The sequence below is a fragment of the Pinus tabuliformis genome, chromosome 5_2 (assembly GCF_031772625.1).
Source record: "Pinus tabuliformis cultivar Carrire ecotype Pingquan chromosome 5_2, CPIR1, whole genome shotgun sequence".
Classification (NCBI taxonomy): Eukaryota; Viridiplantae; Streptophyta; class Pinopsida; order Pinales; family Pinaceae; genus Pinus; species Pinus tabuliformis.
In genome coordinates, this window is record NC_142306.1 from 849,820,575 (window position 1) to 849,839,632 (window position 19,058).

A 19,058-nucleotide genomic window follows, 5' to 3' on the forward strand; every position below is an offset into this window, starting at 1 on the left:
ACACCCTTGAAGACCATGATGCATAAACCATTGTGAGGTGACTCGAAGAAATTGCTTGGGTATGATGAAGAGCAATAGTGACACCTTCTAAGAGATCAAGGTTGTTATTAATGATGTGACGTGTAGACTAAAGTGAAGACTAAGCAAAGATATACAAGGCTCGTTTAAGAAGACATTGGGAGCCGTGAAGAATAACCAAATATATCTTGACAAAGCTAAGGGTTGGAGCCCTAGAGGATCAAAGTCCTCAAGAAACCAGGTCGGGCCTAAACCAAATATAGGGTTGGAGCCCTTGGGGTTGGTGCCTCAAAATTGACAAGGTTGGAGCCTTGGAAATCTAAGTTGGTGCTTGGCAAATACAAGTTGGAGCTTGGGAGATTGAAGATTAGTGTCTTCATCTAGGGTTAGAGCCCTACATATATTGTACTTGATTTATTGAAGAAATTAATAAAAGCATTTATTATTATTGTTGTTCATTTTGTGTTCTAAATATAAGTGATCTAACTAGTAAAAGTAACAATTGAAAATGAATACCGATTCACCCCTCTCAGTGTTTCCAACAAAGTTATGAATCCATTATGGACTCCCTATGAATTCTATCTTTTAATCCTAGAATCAATTATTCATTAGGTTGAAGATGCAAACCTTCCTTTGATAAAGCATCTACCTCAAGGTTCAACTCCCTATAGTGTAATTGACAAATTAGTGAAATGTTTACAATTTCCTTTAGATGTGATGCCAAAAGAAGTGGAGAAACACAATGGACATTCTCTTCATTATTCATTTATATGGTCATGGTTATAGAATCACCATATACGTGAAGCGAGATTAGATTCTTCATAATAACTAGCTTCAAAAGTGATCACAATGGAACCAACTTAACATAGTTATTAGTCCCTTTGCTCAAGCAAGTTTTAAAACCATAAAAGTGAATATCTCAAAAATGATCACAATGCAACCAACTTAACATAGTTATTAGTCCCTTTGCTCACGCAAGTTTTAAAATTATAAAAATGAGTATCACAAATATACATGGCTCCTCCTATCCCACATATTTGATTCTATCTCCAATTGATGCCATCAAAATAACCCATAAATTATTTTTGTTTCAAATTTGAAAAATATAAAATAGACTTTAATCTACTCATATATAGACAAGTTACCAAAATACAACTACATATTCAACCACTATCTTAAAATGACGCATAATTAAAAAAATTAGATTGAAGACGAAAGATGATTCAAGTCACAAATTAATTTTGAAAATCAATTTGCATAGGCCCTCGTTCTCTATGTTGAACTTCTTTAATGTTGCTACTCTCATTCTTGTACTCTACCAATATTTCCGACTTCTCGTTCTCATGATTATTTAAAGAAACTATTTTCACATTATTATTATCTAAAAACGAAATTGACGTTTATAATTTACACGCGTCAGTTTCTGAATGGATCACGTCACAACACGTCATCATACACACTCATATAAAACATTTGCCCGGCCGCTCCATAATGAGTATTTATGACAGAAATGCACAACTTATAACGCTCCAACTCACCACCATTTTCTTTTGCCTCCCATTTCATCATTTATATCCCACGATTTCCTTCAATGCTACTCATAATAAAAAAATAATTTAAATCTAATAAACAAATCAAATTGTTTTTGAAAAAGGCTCGACTCTGCAAATAATATTCGTTGCCGGACAAATTTGTTTGAATGCAGAGTAGGGTTTGAACGCCCAGCAGGCTCCTCGGTCTCTAACGAGCTCCACAGTTTGATTGGGAGCTTGTCCTGGACTGGAATCATCACGGGAACTTCAATGTAGCAGGTACAGGTCCCTGTTCCAAAGAAAACGGGACATTATGCAGTTTTTTTGAGAGAAATCGGTCCCTCGTAGAGTTCTTGATAAGTGACTAAGTCAAGCTTTCGTTTGATCGCTCTATCGCGGTGTTTCAAGCTCTTCTATAGTTTTAGATTGTGTTTCTGCGAATGGTTTGCAGGATTTACAGAGTCGTAGCGTAACAAACTCGGCATTTATCTAGCTTTGCGCTGAAAAGAGGTCGAGGAAGGTCCGTATGGTCAATTTTTTGGAGTTTTGAAGCTTTAAAGCAACCTGCATTGGTCCTTTAATGAGTGCAAAATGAAGGCGGATACCTTGCTGGACTATGCTGTCTTTAAGCTCTCGCCTAAGCGTACGAGGTGTGTACTTTTGCCTAAGCTTACAGTAATGTCAAGGAAAAAGAAGAGGACTGGTCACCTGCATTTTTGCACTGATGGTCCAGCAAAAAATTTGGAATGCTTGCGGTTTAAATATTTTGTCGATTAAATTTCAGACAAACAGAAAACTAAGAAAATATATAACGCATTTTTCTCGGAAAAGAGCGAAATATTGAAATGCCTGCGGTTCAAAATATATTCTGGCAATATTGATGCGAATGATGCTAATTAACATATAAAGAGTGGTTAGATCAAAGACATTTAGATTCTGACTTGGTTTTCTGCCATACAATGTTCTCAGGTGCGAACTGTTAGCTTATGCAGGAAGCGAAACAGAAAAGCTTGCGTCAGGGCTTCTAAAACCTTTCGTTACACATCTAAGGGCAGCGGAAGAGCAGGTTGCACGAGGAGACCACGGGCATTTCATCAAACTAGAAGTTCCTGCTTATCAGGATGTTGCTCCCAGCTGGTTCACCAAAGGCACTTTGGAGAGGTACAGTCGCTTGCTGATATGTATCGTGCAAATATCTAAAAATGGAAAGTGGAAAATCGAACTGTAATTGCCTATTTGGATTACTACATGAAAGTACTGTTTATAGTTCACACATTTAAATTTTACAGTATAGTATACGACGTCGTTAGTCTAGATATCTGCCAGGCAAAGAACAATTCGCAATGTTAAAATTTTCGGTGGATCGAGTAACTCATTGAATTGTCCCTTTGATTGCAACCGAGGACTATTGTTTTAACAAAACCACCCAATTTTCTGTGTGAGTGGCATTGAAACTCATAGCCCATTGGGCAGAAAATGGCAGGCCTCGACGAGAACATGGGAACATGGGAGTGGGCTTGGGTCTGTGATATGAAATGCATCTGAAAACATTACATGTGTCCCGTGGCTTATTTTCAGAATAGAAATTGCCTTTTACAATGCAAAAATGGATTTAGGCATGGGCTTATGTGTTATGCCTTGTAGGAGCCCTTTGGCTTGTCGCTGTTATTTATGTATCCACAATAATTGGAAGTCTTACTATTACAATGACATATCCCTATGTTGGGATTTCAATCCACATGAATACTCTTCTTTATGTCCTGCAAGCCCCTTTTACAGGTAAAATGGAGCTGCATTGAAGGAAAAATGGCGCTGCATTGAAGAAAATAAGCATTGTATTGAACAAAATGAACTTATTATATAATATGGTTGCACACAACTGCAGGCTGGTCATGTTTCTAAATAATTGGCTTCTCTCACGAGGACCTTAGAGCTGTTTCTATTTAGTAGTATTTAACTGATGTAAATAGTTAACCCACAGGGGATTTTCTGCCTAAAATTTAATACTCAGCAGCCAGTAAAATCAGAGGTACAATACTGCTCACAAATGCTTATACAGCAGATCCACCATAATCAGAAGCACAAGAAAAGAAGGTGGTGATTTATTAATTCACCATACACCAGCAAAGAAATGCTAACTCTCAGGGAAGCAAGAAAGCCACAAAGACTGGATTCAACAACGGCATTGGAAATCTGATTTGCAATAAAACGCAGTACTTTCATTGCGATCTGAAATTTAAACTACATGACCAGCTGCTCTCACATAGCAGTGGATGAACAATAGGCTGATCTCCCTCTTGATTGGTTCCTGGAAGAGATGGATGCATATTTGTCCAGCACCTAAAAGACAACAATCTCTTAGACAGACATCCATACCCAGCAAATTGGTGTCTTTTCCATTTACTTGGCCATGCAACTCCTCTCCAGCACCATGATTGCTCCCTCTTTTTTATTAATTCAGCAGACTCAGATGGTGACAAAATGCTAATCAACCACCCAGCCGGTCCATATTTTTTTTTTTGTCTCACTCATTAAAGGAAACGGAAGGCCAGAATTTTTTCCTCATTAAATTGGTGGCCGCCTTTGTCTTCAACCACCTAGCAGCCATCCTTCTTGAAATTGGTGGCTGCTTTTTGACTCTGGCAGAAGCAAACAAAACGTGCTTTGTGTGGAGACTGTTCAGGTGGGGAAAATTAACCACAACCAAAGAAAGTCAGACATAATTGCAAACAGTTTTTTTTGGTTGTGTGGCATTATAGCCAGTAAGACAGGGATGCTCCTGCATTAGACTCCATTGCTAAATGAAAATGCAAGCATTCTGCTTACGGAATTGAGATGAAACCATTATTCAGTAATTCAAGTTGCATCACCCACACACTTCTTCTAATGAACCAAATATTCTTTTTACCCAGTGCTCTTCGTCCTTTGCGAAATCATTCTTCAAGGATCTTTTCCACTTTGTCTTTCTCATTTTTTTGGAATGTGTGCTTTCCATGCTGCAACTTGAGATTCTTCTTGTTCATTGTTGGTACCTTCATGGTACTCATACAAATCAACTACATTGAAAGTTGGTGAGACATCCAAACCTTCTGGTAACTCATGCTTGTATGCATTAAATGAAAACTTCCTGAAAACTCTTCAGGGCCCAAAATTATTAAGTTTAGCTTGTTATGCATTCCTTCTGGGAACCTCTCCGTCCTTAAATATGCTAATACCATGTTTCCTTCAGTGGATTTCTTCGCTCTTCTCTTCAAATCTGCATCTTGATATTTCAAGTTGCTTTGCTGTAGCTGCATTTTAACTTGCTCATGCACTTCTTTCATAGGTTCTGTAAATGTTTCAGCATTTGTGCTTCTCATACATCTTCTGGGCAAGTTCATCAAGTTTATCACTCCTTTCAGTAACTTCCATATACAATCTGAAATGGTGCCTTTCCTGTGGATGTATTCACTGAGTCATTGTATGCAAATTCAACTTGTGTGAAGATTGTATCCCATTGTCCCAACCTCACTCCAACTAAGCATCTCAACAACTTTCAAACTTCAGTTGACCTTATCTATTTGCCTATCAGTTTGAAGATGATAGGCTGAACTGAATTGCAATTCAGTTCCCGACTTCTTCCATGGGGTCCTCTTAAAATGCCCAATAAACTTGCAATCCCAATTTGAAGTGATGGTCTCTGGCAAACCATGTAATCAAACTATTTCATTGAAAAACAAAATAGCAATGTTTGTGACATTGTTGGTCTTCTTACATGGGATGAAGTGGGCCATTTTGAAGATTTATTGACAATGACAAAGATAGAGTCATTAACTTGCTGCAAGCTGGGCAATCCAAGAAAAAAAATCCATGTTCAGATCCTCTCATGGTACATATAGTATAGGTAGTGGTGTATACATGATCTGGATTGGATTATTATATAATATTTCATCCATTTTGATGTTTTCAAAGTTGAAAAATTGAAGGAATCAACTTACAGGAGCAGTTTTATTGGTCGGACAGTTTGGAGAATTGGGGTTTGAACCTTTTGGGCTAGTTTGGGGCCTTAAAAGATGTTTTATGGGGGTATAAATTTCTCACTTAAGCGTAGGATCTTGGGATGATATTCTACACTTGAAGACCTTTCCAACTGTACAAGAATTGTGTTAATCAGAGTTTGGATGCAAAAGTTATGCTTTCCAAAAGTTGACCTATTGTGATTAACCACCATAATCCGAGAGGGTGCGACGTTAACCCCTATTACTCATGGAAAACAAGCTAGCCATGTAGGGACTATGAAGAAAACTCTAGAAATGTTGAATTGTAACTCATGTTGAGGGTTGAATGGGTCAAATCTAATCCCTAGTTGGCTTTTGGGCTATGTTATAATCGAGCTATTAGGAGGAAAAGGGGTTTTGTGCTATTTGCTTGCATTTTATTCCGTATTAGAGTAGAGTAGCTGATTGTGGATAGTGAGAGAACATAACATAGGGGGTTTGTGTTCTGTAGCAATCGACGGGCCATAAGTCTTAGGTAACTACATAAAGAGTGCCTTCTCTTTTGTAGTTGCATCATTTCCATTCCAAATAAAATAGAGTAGAGCAACATCACCTTCTAGTTGGGTTTTCTCCCATAAGGGTTTCCTAGAGCATATCTTGGTGTTCATTATGATTGGTATGTGTTTTATTTCACTGTTCTCTATTTTCCACATTTTATCTATTGCATGCATAAACAACTAAACTGACAATAACGAATCTAGAATCTAAAGGAATTAACCCTTCATATTATAGGTTTTGGTTTACTTTAATAAATCTATCGTGATGAACTATCCAATGGAATATCCAGGACAATTTACAAATCAATACAATCTGGTGTTTTGGCTCCTTCCCTTAGCATGCTAACAAATTCAACAACCTTGCATCCATTTCTTCGATTAAAACTCTTGTTTTGTTCACATTAAAGTGACCTCCCAAGACACTTGTAAAGTCCTTGTTACCGCACAAACTAGTAGGGGTCCTAAAGGGAACCTAAAAGGACATCCACTAGGGCACAACAACAAATAGGACATAGGCTCATTGTCACCACAACCTATGTCCCCCTCCCCTCTCGGATTTTCACTGACGGGAGGAGTCCTAGTAACCCTCACTTTTGATTGATGTGTCTATACTAGGATTTGAAGTGAGACAAGGATGGCTCATTCAATGGAAAGGCTCAATTGAGGAGCGAGCTTTGGGAGAAGCTAGAATGGCTTTCCAGGAAAAATCTCTTGAGAGGAATATTATACGAGACCTAGGGTTGAGAGATATGCTGATATAAAGGCTCATCCAAGTTCAAGATAGATAAGAGAAAAGGTTTTGAATGATAATCTATAACCTGCAAACCTTCAAGAAATCCCCAAATCAAAGCAGCTTCAAGGGTTCCCACTTGGTGTGATAGCTAGGGCATCAATTTATTTGAAATTCCATCGTTGGAATTCATTCAAAACTGGAGGATGTCTATAGGAGACACAAATGAAGAAATTTGTTCGGACAGAATCTCGAAATTCCACCTCCCTAAAATTTCGCACCAAGCCCTAGAAAATCTCCTTATCCTTAGAGGGACGAAAAAAATGAAGAAAAGAGGTGAAAGAATGATATTTTGTTGAGTTAATGTGATCACCAAGGATCTAGGACCAATGCCTAGCTATTGGGAAGATTGGAGTCAAAATGATCAAGATTTGGGAACTTCGCTCTTCAAGGAGGCCTAAAGAAGCAACTTCACTATCTATGGATGCAACTACACGACAACTTTAGACTTTTACACTTAGATGGAAATTATTATGGAGTTTCAAGTAAGCAAATTATCCGCTAGGAAGATTCACCCATTCTTTGTTTAATGAGTAACACATGCAAAAATCGCCAATAGCTTCAATAATTCCACTAATTCGCATTAATTAGGGCACATGATTTCACCATAAGAAAGTAATTCCATGCATTAGACATTTATGTAAACAAAAATATAGCATTATATTGTACTTACAAAACAAATAAGAATATATCCATCCAAATGCCAACAAGAAGCTCCAAGAGAGATAGCGAAATCTTTCCACACATCAAAATGCATTTATTCATCCAAAATCATTCCACAATTGCAAGTCTGAATTCTTTAGAAAGAGATATCCCAAATCCAAGTGATGATGTTTTACAAATGAGGCCTCACTTGTATTTATATGAGCCTCCAATAATTCGAATGGGTCTAATTAGCTTAATGAGCCCCTTAAAATGACTCTAATATGTAAAACAACAATCTAATTGGTGACAAGCCCACTAAATAGCTCAAAAGTTTTAAACAAGCCCTTTTAATGAGGCCGAAATGATAGAAAATGGTGCAAATGGGCCATTGGAAGGCCTAGACAAGTCCTCCATGTGCCAAATTGAAGAGGAGGGCTCTCATAATGATGACCAAGGGGTTAGCCCCTTGGTTTCCAAGCAAAACATCTATGGTGCTCCCAAGTGGTTGTGGGGCACAGGGAATGGTCTCATGGGTCTCCAATTGGATCAACATATCGATACTCCATATGTAAGGGCAAGAATGATGATGCAAACCCCTCCCATGTCTTCCTAAGTGAGACAAAACCCCATTTGGGCCTTGGATCAAATGCCAAGTATCTGGTGCAAGTATGTGTTTGACTGGGCAATGTGGTCCAAGTGCATCATCATCTTTGCACGAGTGGGGCACGAGCAAGCAAAATGTGGTGCTAAAGAATTCCAAGATGTGGCAATCTGTGCTCAGCTGTGGTGGAGGCCCATGGCTGTCAACGCTCACCCCACAAGTGCCATCATGATCCTCTGGAGGGCTTGGATCTCGTAAAGGGAGGCCAAATCCTAGGCAAAGATCCACCTGTAATCCTGTATAAGATCCAATGCGTCTCCTCACCTTCTAGTACAACAATTCATTACTGCAATCTAGTAAATAAGCTTACAAATTAGGGGCCCAAGCAGACATTTCATAGTGGCATGCCCTTCCATAATGGGCTTTAGAATGTACAAGTGTCTCCAGATTCAAGAGGGAGGTTAATAAAGGACCCTATTAAGTGGTTTCAACTTCTAAGGGAGTGACAGGTCCATGGTACATTCGTTAAATGGTAGGTGTCATGTGATATACAATGGAGTGGGATAGCAAGGAAAGGTTCCAAGCCACATGCCATGGTACAAGGGTAGCTATTATGAGGGAGGCCCACACTTGGGTGTATAGATGTAGGAAGGAGTAATCGTGGTACATGAGTTACCCCAACCTTTGTTTTCCATCCTTCTTCATATGCCTTTTGCCTTTTATTGATTTTTCTTTCTTTTACCCGCGGTCAGCGCTAGCTACAGTCAACGCTGGGTGAAATTATCTAGAAATTCGGTCCTGTGAAATTTCGGCCTCCTGAAATTTCGCTCTCTTGAAATTTCGACCTCTTGAAATTTCAGCGTCCTGAAATTTCGCTCTCCTAAAATTTCAGATGTGTGGAGAGAGAGAGGCCCAGAAATCCATACCCAATCAATGAGCAGGGAGAGAGAGAAGTGTGAAGATGAGTGTGTCCAAATGAGGCTAAGTCACCTTCTATTTATATGCAACATTGAGGACGAATAAACATGACTATTGGGCTTCTGAGCCTACATAAGTTTGCTGGCCGACCTTTACAATTTGAACATAGTCAAGATAAATTCATAACTTCTTTTTTACATGTCAGAATTGGAATATCTTTAGATCAATCCTACACCTCTCAGAGGGAGGAACTCATGTGGAGTTTGGCCCTAGTTGCCAATTTTAACAGAGCATGATGTGAATGATATAGCAGTGGATACCCCCTTAAGGTTGGACAGTTCATTGCCCACCAGGGGTTAGTACAATCATGGGTTCCTTAATGATGCATGGGGCTCACATAAGGGGCCCTAGTAACTAGGGAGATGGCCATAATGATATGGGTATAGGTCATGTTTGGCTTTTTCCCACATGCTAAATTTTAATGTTCCAACCATCTTTTACATTTTATGGTACATTTCCTGTTGTAAGTGGCCAAATTATGCTTTAAATTTTTTTTTAGCTGCATCATTCTTCGGAGCATCGTTCCAGGCCCGAACCAAAGTGTGGACAAGGGGAGGGGGAGGCTAACTCCTTGTGGACCCAATGGACAAATGTGGACCCAGATGAGAAATATGTGGAAAGGGGTTATAATGAGGGGAGGGGAGTGATGTATGTGGTGTTGGGAAGCGGGACCACGCAGCCAAAATCAGGGTTTCCCTTATAGTGCCACTCCTAAAGCTAGTAGCCAGTAAAGGAGATCACATGGGACTAGATACAAGACTAACCTCCAAGTTGGAAAAGGGGACGAGTACAAACCAAGCCCATTCTTTCCACTAAATTCCCCCACTAATCCATGTCTAGATGTTTCCACGATAAACAAACAAAAATATCCAATTACATAATGAAAGCCATACCTTCAAGATTGGAAGGCGCACCTTTAAACATATGGTCATAACAGAATGGGTGAGAGCACATAATGGTTGGCTCAAGTGGCAGAGATGGTGGCACATCGAGCTATTTAGTGGATGTCGGCTGAAGACAATCTAGGAGAAAAAATTCTCCAATGGGTGTCACCCACTGGTGGTGGATAACATTCGTCTTCTAATTAATTAGCCAAGGGAGGACGAAGTAGCCTATCCAACCTCGTAGGCTATAGTTAATGATAAATGGGGAGACCCATTATCTAATGTTGTGGGGAAACATTGGGTAAATTTGAGGTAATTGTGGCAACGCTTGTGGAAGAAGCCAAAATTGGGGTTAAGTGGAGGGAAACTTGTAACTCCTCACATTAAAATAAGGAGAAGAGACCTAATAAGGAATCTATATATGAGAGAGGAGAAATCATTTTCTCATCATTGTGGGTTGGATACTTCTGTTTTTGTGAGCTGAGGTTTTGAGGGTTTTACAACCCCCTTCTCCTTTGATTAGTTTCGATGGTGATGATCCCACCCTAGCTAATCTCCTCTTCTTCTCTCATATGTTTGACATGATCTCCCTGAGACATTTTTACTCTGTTTTTTGGTAAGTGAGGAACTCCTAAGGATCATGTGGTTGTGGAATCACTCCGAAATAGCCTACCTATTCATGACAAATCGAGAATTCTAATGGTGAACATTTCTGTCTAGTTAGCAAGGGTCTGGTTGTTAGCTTTCTAATACCCAATTGCTAATTTAATAAAACTTTTGCGACGAAGAAACTGAAAATTGAACTCCAAACATTTTTACTAAATATGCTAAGTATAATAGCAACGGAAAATAAATTCACGAAGACACAAACACATAATAAACAATACACCATAATTTATTGAGGAAACTCCAACTGGGGAAACCCTGCCAACTTGTGTGTTCTATTATTATTCTGCTCAACAAAAATTTGAGAAAGTTAATTACAAATACTGGGAAAAATTCCCCTTCAATTCGCTATCCCTCAACACACTTTTCTGTGTCTTTCTAACCAATTCGGCCTTTGCATATGCGATTGTACGACTCATACAAACTATTCATCCCTGTAAGCAGGCTGACTTGGCCTTGGAAAGTGAGCATGCTGGTTGAAGAAAATCTGAGGCAATTCTGCCCCAATGTGTTGATCTAGAAAAATCTCCTTTATTTATTTAAATGCACAAATCTCTAGTGCGTAATCTGATTAGACAAGTTTTCGCACTTCCCTTTTTATAAAATCGAACTGACCCATCAACTCAATCCAAACTATTGAGATTGATTTACTTTTTGACTCTAGGAAAATTAGAATTTTCCTTAGTCAAAATTAAGTGAAAGTATAATTGCACCTTATCTTCACTTATGGGTCCCACTACCAAATTTATTGCACTTCTAAATTTAGCATAACTCTTCCATCTCTAACTAAATTTAACACTCCCTCTTAGAGAGGAAGGTGTTCTGTGCTACACCCAATTTATCTTTGAAGTAGATGAACTGCCTCTTGCCAAGGTCGTGGTCAAGATATTTGCTGTCTTCTCCTATGTGGGTACGTACTGAAGTCTGATTTTACCCCTCTGAACACAATCTTTGATATGGTGGTACTTGATCTCGATGTGCTTGGAGCCATCATGAAACGCTAGATTTTCAAAGAGCTTGATGTAGGTCTGATTACTATAGTTTATGACTGTGGGCTCCAACCTCTAACTGAACAACTCAACAAGTAGCTTCCTCAACCAAATAACCTCACAATTTGCCAAATTGGTAGCCATGTACTTGGCCTCACCTGAGCTTAGTGCCATTGATCTCTGCTTTCTGCTGAAATAGGAAACAGCTGCTGATCCAACAATGAAAGCACAACTTGAAGTTCTCTTCCTGTTTGATTTTACCCCTCTGAACACAATCTTTGATATGGTGGTACTTGATCTCGATGTGCTTGGAGCCATCATGAAACGCTAGATTTTCAAAGAGCTTGATGTAGGTCTGATTACTATAGTTTATGACTGTGGGCTCCAACCTCTAACTGAACAACTCAACAAGTAGCTTCCTCAACCAAATAACCTCACAATTTGCCAAATTGGTAGCCATGTACTTGGCCTCACCTGAGCTTAGTGCCATTGATCTCTGCTTTCTGCTGAAATAGGAAACAACTGTTGATCCAACAATGAAAGCACAACTTGAAGTTCTCTTCCTGTTTGTTGAACCCCTTGCCCAATCTGCATCTATCAATCCTTGAAGACTCACTCCATCAACTTGCTTGTACAACAATCCATAATCTATTGTGCCCTTGAGATGCCTCAACGCGTGCTTTGCAGCGACTCAATGAACTCAGGTCGGCTCAACCAAAAACTGGCTCAACTGGTTGACTGCAAAACAAATTTCTGGTCGTGTGTTCACTAGATACATCAACGACCCTATGAGCTGCCTATAGAGAGTAGGTTCCACTCGCTAACCTCTAGTAGCATCCACCTTCCTCCAGTTTGTGACTAGAGGCGTGGTCATGGGCCTGCTATCCTGCCCTGTCCCAAGAATATCTCCTCATCAACCTGCCAAACCTCAAATCTAAGGAAATAGTGCATAAGCCCTATATCCTTCATCACAAACTCTTCTGCAAGATCTCTCTTGCAGTCACAAATGAGCTCCTCGTCCCCTGCCATTATCAAAACATCAACATATAACACAAGAATGAGGGGCTAGCCCTCAACTACAATATAGTACATGTTAGGGTCAACTTCACTCTTGGTGAAGTCCAAACTGAGAAGGTAGCTATTTATTTGTTCATATCATGCCCTGAATGCTTGCATGAGCCCATAAGGATGTCTCTGCTGAAATTCTCAAACCCATCAGGTTGCTCGACATGTATCTCTTTCTTAACAACTTCGTTAAGGAAGGCCATCTTCACGTCCTTTTGGAGGATCTTCCACCCCATTTGTGCTGCAATTGCCAGAATAGTCCTAATGGATGAATATCGGGCCACTGGTGCGAACATCTTATCATAGTCTATCCCTTTGACTTGAGAGAACCCTTTGGCCACAAATCTAGCCTAACACTTCTTCGCACTCCCATAAATTGCATGCTTAATCTTGTACACCCAATGTCAATGAACCACAGATTTGTCAACTGGTTTTACCACAATCTCCCAGACGCCATTCTTCATGATAGGTGAATACTCCTTCACTATGGCATCTCGCCAAATCCCTATTGAGACGTTGCCTCTTTATAACAAGAAGGCTTTGAGTCTATCACCTTAGTCATAAGTGCCATGTACCTTGTATATCTTTATGGTTGTTTACTTTGTTTGAATGTGGAGCTGGGGGCTCCAACTCTCTCTCGAGCCTTCCTAATCAACTGGTCTGCCCACTTGGCTCATCCTCTTCTTGAACTGGGAGTCATTGGCTGAGTGGTCCCCTCTAACTCTACTCTCTCCTTCTGTTCCTGCGCTTTCTCCTCAATTGCATGTTGGTCGGCCTGCCCAACAACTGGCTGTGATGAAACCTGAAAAATTGGTTGAGCCTCCTGCTTGGGAGCCTGTTGTTGCTTCTCGTGTGTTGCGCCCTGCTCACGCTCCAAGGACTTCTTGAGAGCCCTTTCTTCCTCAAACTTCACATCACGTCTGATCACTGTCTTCCTGAGTGTTGGAATATACACCCTGTATGCCTTAGATGTCTCGTTGTAGCCCATGAAAATACCCTTCTCTGCTGTGGGCTTCAACTTCATCTGGTTATCAAAAGACACATGGTAGTAAACAAGTTTGCCAAAGATTCAGAAGTGAGACATGTCAGGCTTCTTGCTTGTGAAAGCCTCCTTTGGTGTGTCTTTGCCTAGCACCATGTGTGGACTCCTGTTCTATAAAAAGACTGTAGTGTTGCATGCCTTTGCCCAAAGAAACATAGGTAGCCCCCCTGGTCATGCAACAATGCTCTGATTCTTGCGCTCAACCACTCCATTCTACTAAGGGTTATGAGGTGCGATAAGCTCTCTCTTGATGCCCTCCTTAGGACATAAGTCCCTGAAGGAGTTGGACATGTACTCCCCACCATTGGTTGACCTCAGTGCCTTGATCATCCTACAAATTTAGCTTTCCACCAAGGCTTTGAACTCCATGAACTTTGAGAAGACCCGATCTTTCTTCTTCATGAAGAAGATCCAAGTCTTTCTTGAGTGGTCATCAATGAAGGTGACATAATATCTGTATCCCATTTGGGGTGGAGAGGAAAATGGTGTGCATACATCTGAATATACCAGCTCCAAGATGCTATTGGGCAAGTTGTCTCTGTTGGAAAGGATGTCGTTGCATACTTGCCAATTGTGCAACCCTTGCACACATCATGTTGATCTACATTGTACTGTGGTAACCTTGTCACAATCTCCCTCAAAATCTTCAATGCTCCATGGTGTAAGTGACCCATACACCTATGCCAAAGCTCCCCAAGGTCACATCTATGTGCACTGATCTCTTTGCTGCTCAAGGTTGCTTTTGTCTCAAAATGTAACCTATATAGGTTCTTCACCCTGACTCCAATATGCTTCATGGCTCCAGAATTTAAGGACTTCAAGAAAGACTTTCTTATGGTAAAAATCAGTGTTGCAGTACTCGCGATAAAATCGTGATTTTATCGTAAAATCGAGGTTTTTTAAATCCAACGATAATATCGCTTGATAAATACAAACTTTTTTTTTGATGATTTTTTGAAAAAATCACGATTCGATCGCAAAAAATTGCCGGGTAAGAAAGCAGCACATTTATAAGAGCAAATTACATGATTTTTTGGAAATCATTTGCACAGATAGCGACACGCCGGTAGCAATGGGGTTTTGGAGTGACCTCTTAGTCATTTGGGAGCTGAATCCGCTGATTGGAGGAGAAAAACAAAGTGAGAACTAAGAAGGAGACGGATTTTCTCCATCAAACCGGTATGGGCACCAAAATTTTGTGTTTTGTAACTTTGTTTTGGTTTTTTTTATATGTTTTTGGTTGGGTTTGGAATCTGGATAACCCATTGTTTATCAAAAGAATTCAATGGGTTATCAAATATTTTTGAATTGATTTGAATCTTGATGGGGTTTTTGTCATTTGATTTTTCATTTTGTTTGTTAAAATTTCTTAAATTGTCAAAAATTCCATGTGTTTTGTTATGTTACTCATGTATGTAATTTTTTTTAGTTTTTGTAAATTGTAAGTTTGTAATTTGTAATCCTTATTTTGCCATAGGTTCACCAAATCACCATTCAACTTCAAAGTTCAAAGTTCAAAGTCAAACATGCCAAGGCAATTGGACCCTCTGTCGGAATTTGGTGAACCTGATGGAGGGATTGATAGAATAAACTTGTCTTGCAAGTTGTGTGGGCAACATATGTCAGGGGGGGTTTTACAGATTGAAGTATCACCTTGCACAAATCCCTGGATTTGATGTAGGGCCTTGCACAAATACAAATCCTGAAATCATCCAAAAAGCCATGAGATCATTGGAAAATTTAGAGCACAATAGAGAGGCCAAAGCAAAAATGAAGAAGCAACTAACAAAGTCTGTGTTAGGCTCAGGTGAACAAGGAAGTGGCACTGGTTCTACTTCAACATCAATATCTACAACCAACCCGGTAGCTGTCTCATCATTTTTTGTTCCTAGAACCACGCCTGGTTCACAACCATTTATCACTTCAATGCTTAAAAAAACTGAGAAAGAACAAGCTGACAAGTTGTTGGCCAAATTTCTTCTTTGGAGTGATATTCCTTTCAGCGTTGTAAGAAATAATCCATTTTTCCAGCTTGCTGTTGATGCTATTGCAACTATTGGCCTAGGGTACAAAATCCCTTCTTATGGTGACTTTAGAGGCCGGATTCTTCAAAATGAAAAGGTTGACTGCACCAAAAGATTAGAGGAGTTTAGGGAATCATGGGCACAAACAGGATGCACTGTGATGTCAGATGGTTGGACTGACCAAAAGGGGAGAACCCTTATAAACTTCTTGGTTAGTTGTCCCAAGGGGACTATGTTTATCAAATCTGTTGATGCATCTGCACATATCAAAGATGCAAAAACTTTATGTGATTTGCTGGATGTGTTTATTTTGGAGGTGGGTGCAGAACATGTTGTTCAAGTCATAACGGACAATGCTGCAAATTATGTTGCTGTTGGCAGGATGCTTATGGAGAGGCATCCTACTTTATTTTGAACACCTTGTACTGCACATTGTATTGATTTGATGTTGGAGGACAGGGAAATTTCCTTTGTCAAAGATATTGTTGAGTCATCAAAAAGCATTACAAAATTTATATATAATCATACATCTGTGCTTAGCTTGATGAGAAAATTCACCAACAACAAAGAGTTGGTGCACCCCGCCATTACACGGTTTGCCACCAGTTTTATATCTCTTCAATCCCTCTTGAATTCTATGTGGGATGTGAAGAGAATGTTTCTTTCAGAAGAGTGGCGTGCTTTGACAATGAGCCGCAAACCAGAGGGAGAGGCCATATGCAGACTAGTTTCATACCAGGAAGACTTCTGGGCGGGAGTGCAGGAGGTGTGCACCGTTACTGAACTTTTGGTAAAGGTTCTTTGATTAGTTGATGGTGGGAAGCCTGCAATGAGCTATTTGTATGAGGCCATGGACAGGGCGAAAGAATCCATTCGAGTCTACTATGATGATAAGGGAGATGAGGGGTTTTAGAGACAACTCCTCCAATGGGAAGTGATTGATGAACGATGGAACAACACACTCCATCGTCCCACTCATGTTGCAGGGATCTACTTGAACCCCACATTTTCTTACCCGTGTGGGTTCGTATTTGATGCTGAGATCATGGATGGATTCTTAACCTGTGTTCAGAGGATGGTGCGATCTTCAGCAGAACGTACAGAAATCTCCAAAGAAATTGAGACATACAGGATGACAGGTGGCACATTTGGCTTTGACATGGCTGTGACTGATAGGACGACGAAATTGCCAGGTATTTTTTAGTTTGTTTCAAATTTCATTGTTTCTTCAAGTTCATAACTTCATACTTTGATTCAACTTTCAACTTTCATTATTATTATTATTATTTTTTTTTGTAATTTTGTTGTAGATGCATGGTGGAGAATGTATGGTGCCAGGGTACCCTTTCTGCAAAAGCTTGCCATTCGAATCCTCAGCGAAACATGTAGCAGCGCAATTGGATTGTATTTGAAAAAATACACAACAAGAAGCGCAACAGGTTAACACTTAAAATATTGCAAATTTCCAAATAATTTTTTTAATTCATCAAACAATATTTTTTTTATAATTATTATTTCATGATATTTGTATAGGTTGGAGTCCCAACGACTTAATGACATGGTCTACAATCTTCGATTGTGGGTGAGGCAACTTGAGAGGACCCCTGATATGGAGGCCATCTCATTGGATGGGATTGACACCACTGCTGCATGGAGGGTTGAGGCCGAGAGGCCTCTCATGGAGTCTGCTGATGATTGGTTAGTGTAGGAGGTAGTGGAGGAGGAGGAGGCAGAGGAAGAGGAGGCGGACGCGGAGCAACAGGAGGAGGAGGTGACACCAACTACCTGGGCTACCCCTGCCACCAGTAGAGGACGTGGTCTACCTCCTATAGCTCCTAGTTCTTTAGCTTCTAGAGCACAACAGAGTCCACTGCCAAGTCCACCGACATCTACATCTAGAGGGAAAGGGAAAGCTATTGCATTTTCTCGCAAGAGGGGTAGAGGAAATCAATAGTATTAGACTTTAGTTATTTGGTTCATTTCATTGTATATGACATTATGACTCATGATATGACTCATGATATACATTATTATATTTTTTGTTGATATTTTGAGGCTGAGTTGGGAGTCATGAGTCAGGACTTACTATTCAGGACATGATTCACAGTTATTTGTGATGTAGCACTAGAAATGATATTAAACATCTTATATATTAGTTCTTTTATCATATTTATGTGTCAGTGTATTTATTTTATGTTGTAGATACTTTAGATATTAAAAAAATTGAAAAAAAATGAATTTTTTGTATGTTACGATTTTTTCCCGATTTTTACGATTTTTTCCGATTTTTTCCCTGCGCCGATAATATCTCGATAACGATTACTGCAACATTATAACATCATAACCTTTGTTTTCCAAGGTTGAGACTAAAACAAGGTTTTCTTCAACTCTCGGACATAGATGACATCTCTAAGGTAGAGAGGATTCCCAGACTCCCTCTCAAACTTGAGAGTACCACGCCTTGTGCTAGGTACTTGCCATCATTTTCGATCAATGTTACTTGGGAGCGGGAGCGGAAGCGGGAGCGGGAGCGACCATTTTCAGAAGCTCCCGATTTGGGAGCGAATCCCGGAGCGATTTTTTAAAAATATATATATTTTTTATATTTTTTAATTTTTGATACATATATGTCAACAAAAACATGTAGAATGATGAATTAGATATAAAAAACATAAAAAAGCATAGATTGAACCATATAACAACAATCATCTAGAAGTTATAATCTTCATCAACCACGTCCGCAAGTTAGTAACATACAACATATTGAGTCTCATGATTCATCAATCTTAAAGTTTCAAGCTTTCAAAATTCAATATATAACATTTATCATCATTGATCACCAAAGTTGTACTTGTAAGCTAAGTGTAACCATTACAACAAATAATATCTAACATGAAATGAAATGTTATAAAATGAAATGAAATGAAACAACTTTCAACTTTCATGAAGCATCATATTCATAATTCATTACTAATGAGTTATAATTGCCAACTTCAAACTTAAATTGTCATATATTGTTTAAAAAAATATCATAATAAATATGAAAGAGTCAATAGTTATAAAAGCTACTAGAAACTAGAAAAGAGAAGTAAATCTATTATCTATTTCCTATGCTTGGGCCTCTTGCCACCACGAGAAATGTCTAATTTTTTAGTCTTGTTGCAAAATCAGGATCTTTGTCATTAATATCACCCTCCAAGCATTAATATCCAGAGGTATCTTTGTCATTACCTTTGTATCTGTATAGGGATCTTTGTCATTAATATCACCCTCTAAGCATTAACATAAGA

The 19,058-nt window shown here is 39.3% G+C and overlaps 1 protein-coding gene across 1 annotated transcript in view; it reads left to right on the forward strand.

Moving 5' to 3' along the window:
- The first annotated feature begins 1,584 nt into the window (after positions 1-1,584).
- The window catches only part of LOC149161968 (uncharacterized), a 165,381-nt gene continuing 147,907 nt past the window's right edge, over positions 1,585-19,058 (forward strand). Inside the window, exons 1-3 of the mRNA XM_089437093.1 lie at positions 1,585-1,829; positions 2,002-2,200; positions 2,520-2,711. Coding sequence (XP_089293219.1) covers positions 2,142-2,200; positions 2,520-2,711 — 251 coding nt within the window. The 5' untranslated portion in view covers positions 1,585-1,829; positions 2,002-2,141. The remainder of the gene's footprint in view (positions 1,830-2,001; positions 2,201-2,519; positions 2,712-19,058) is intronic.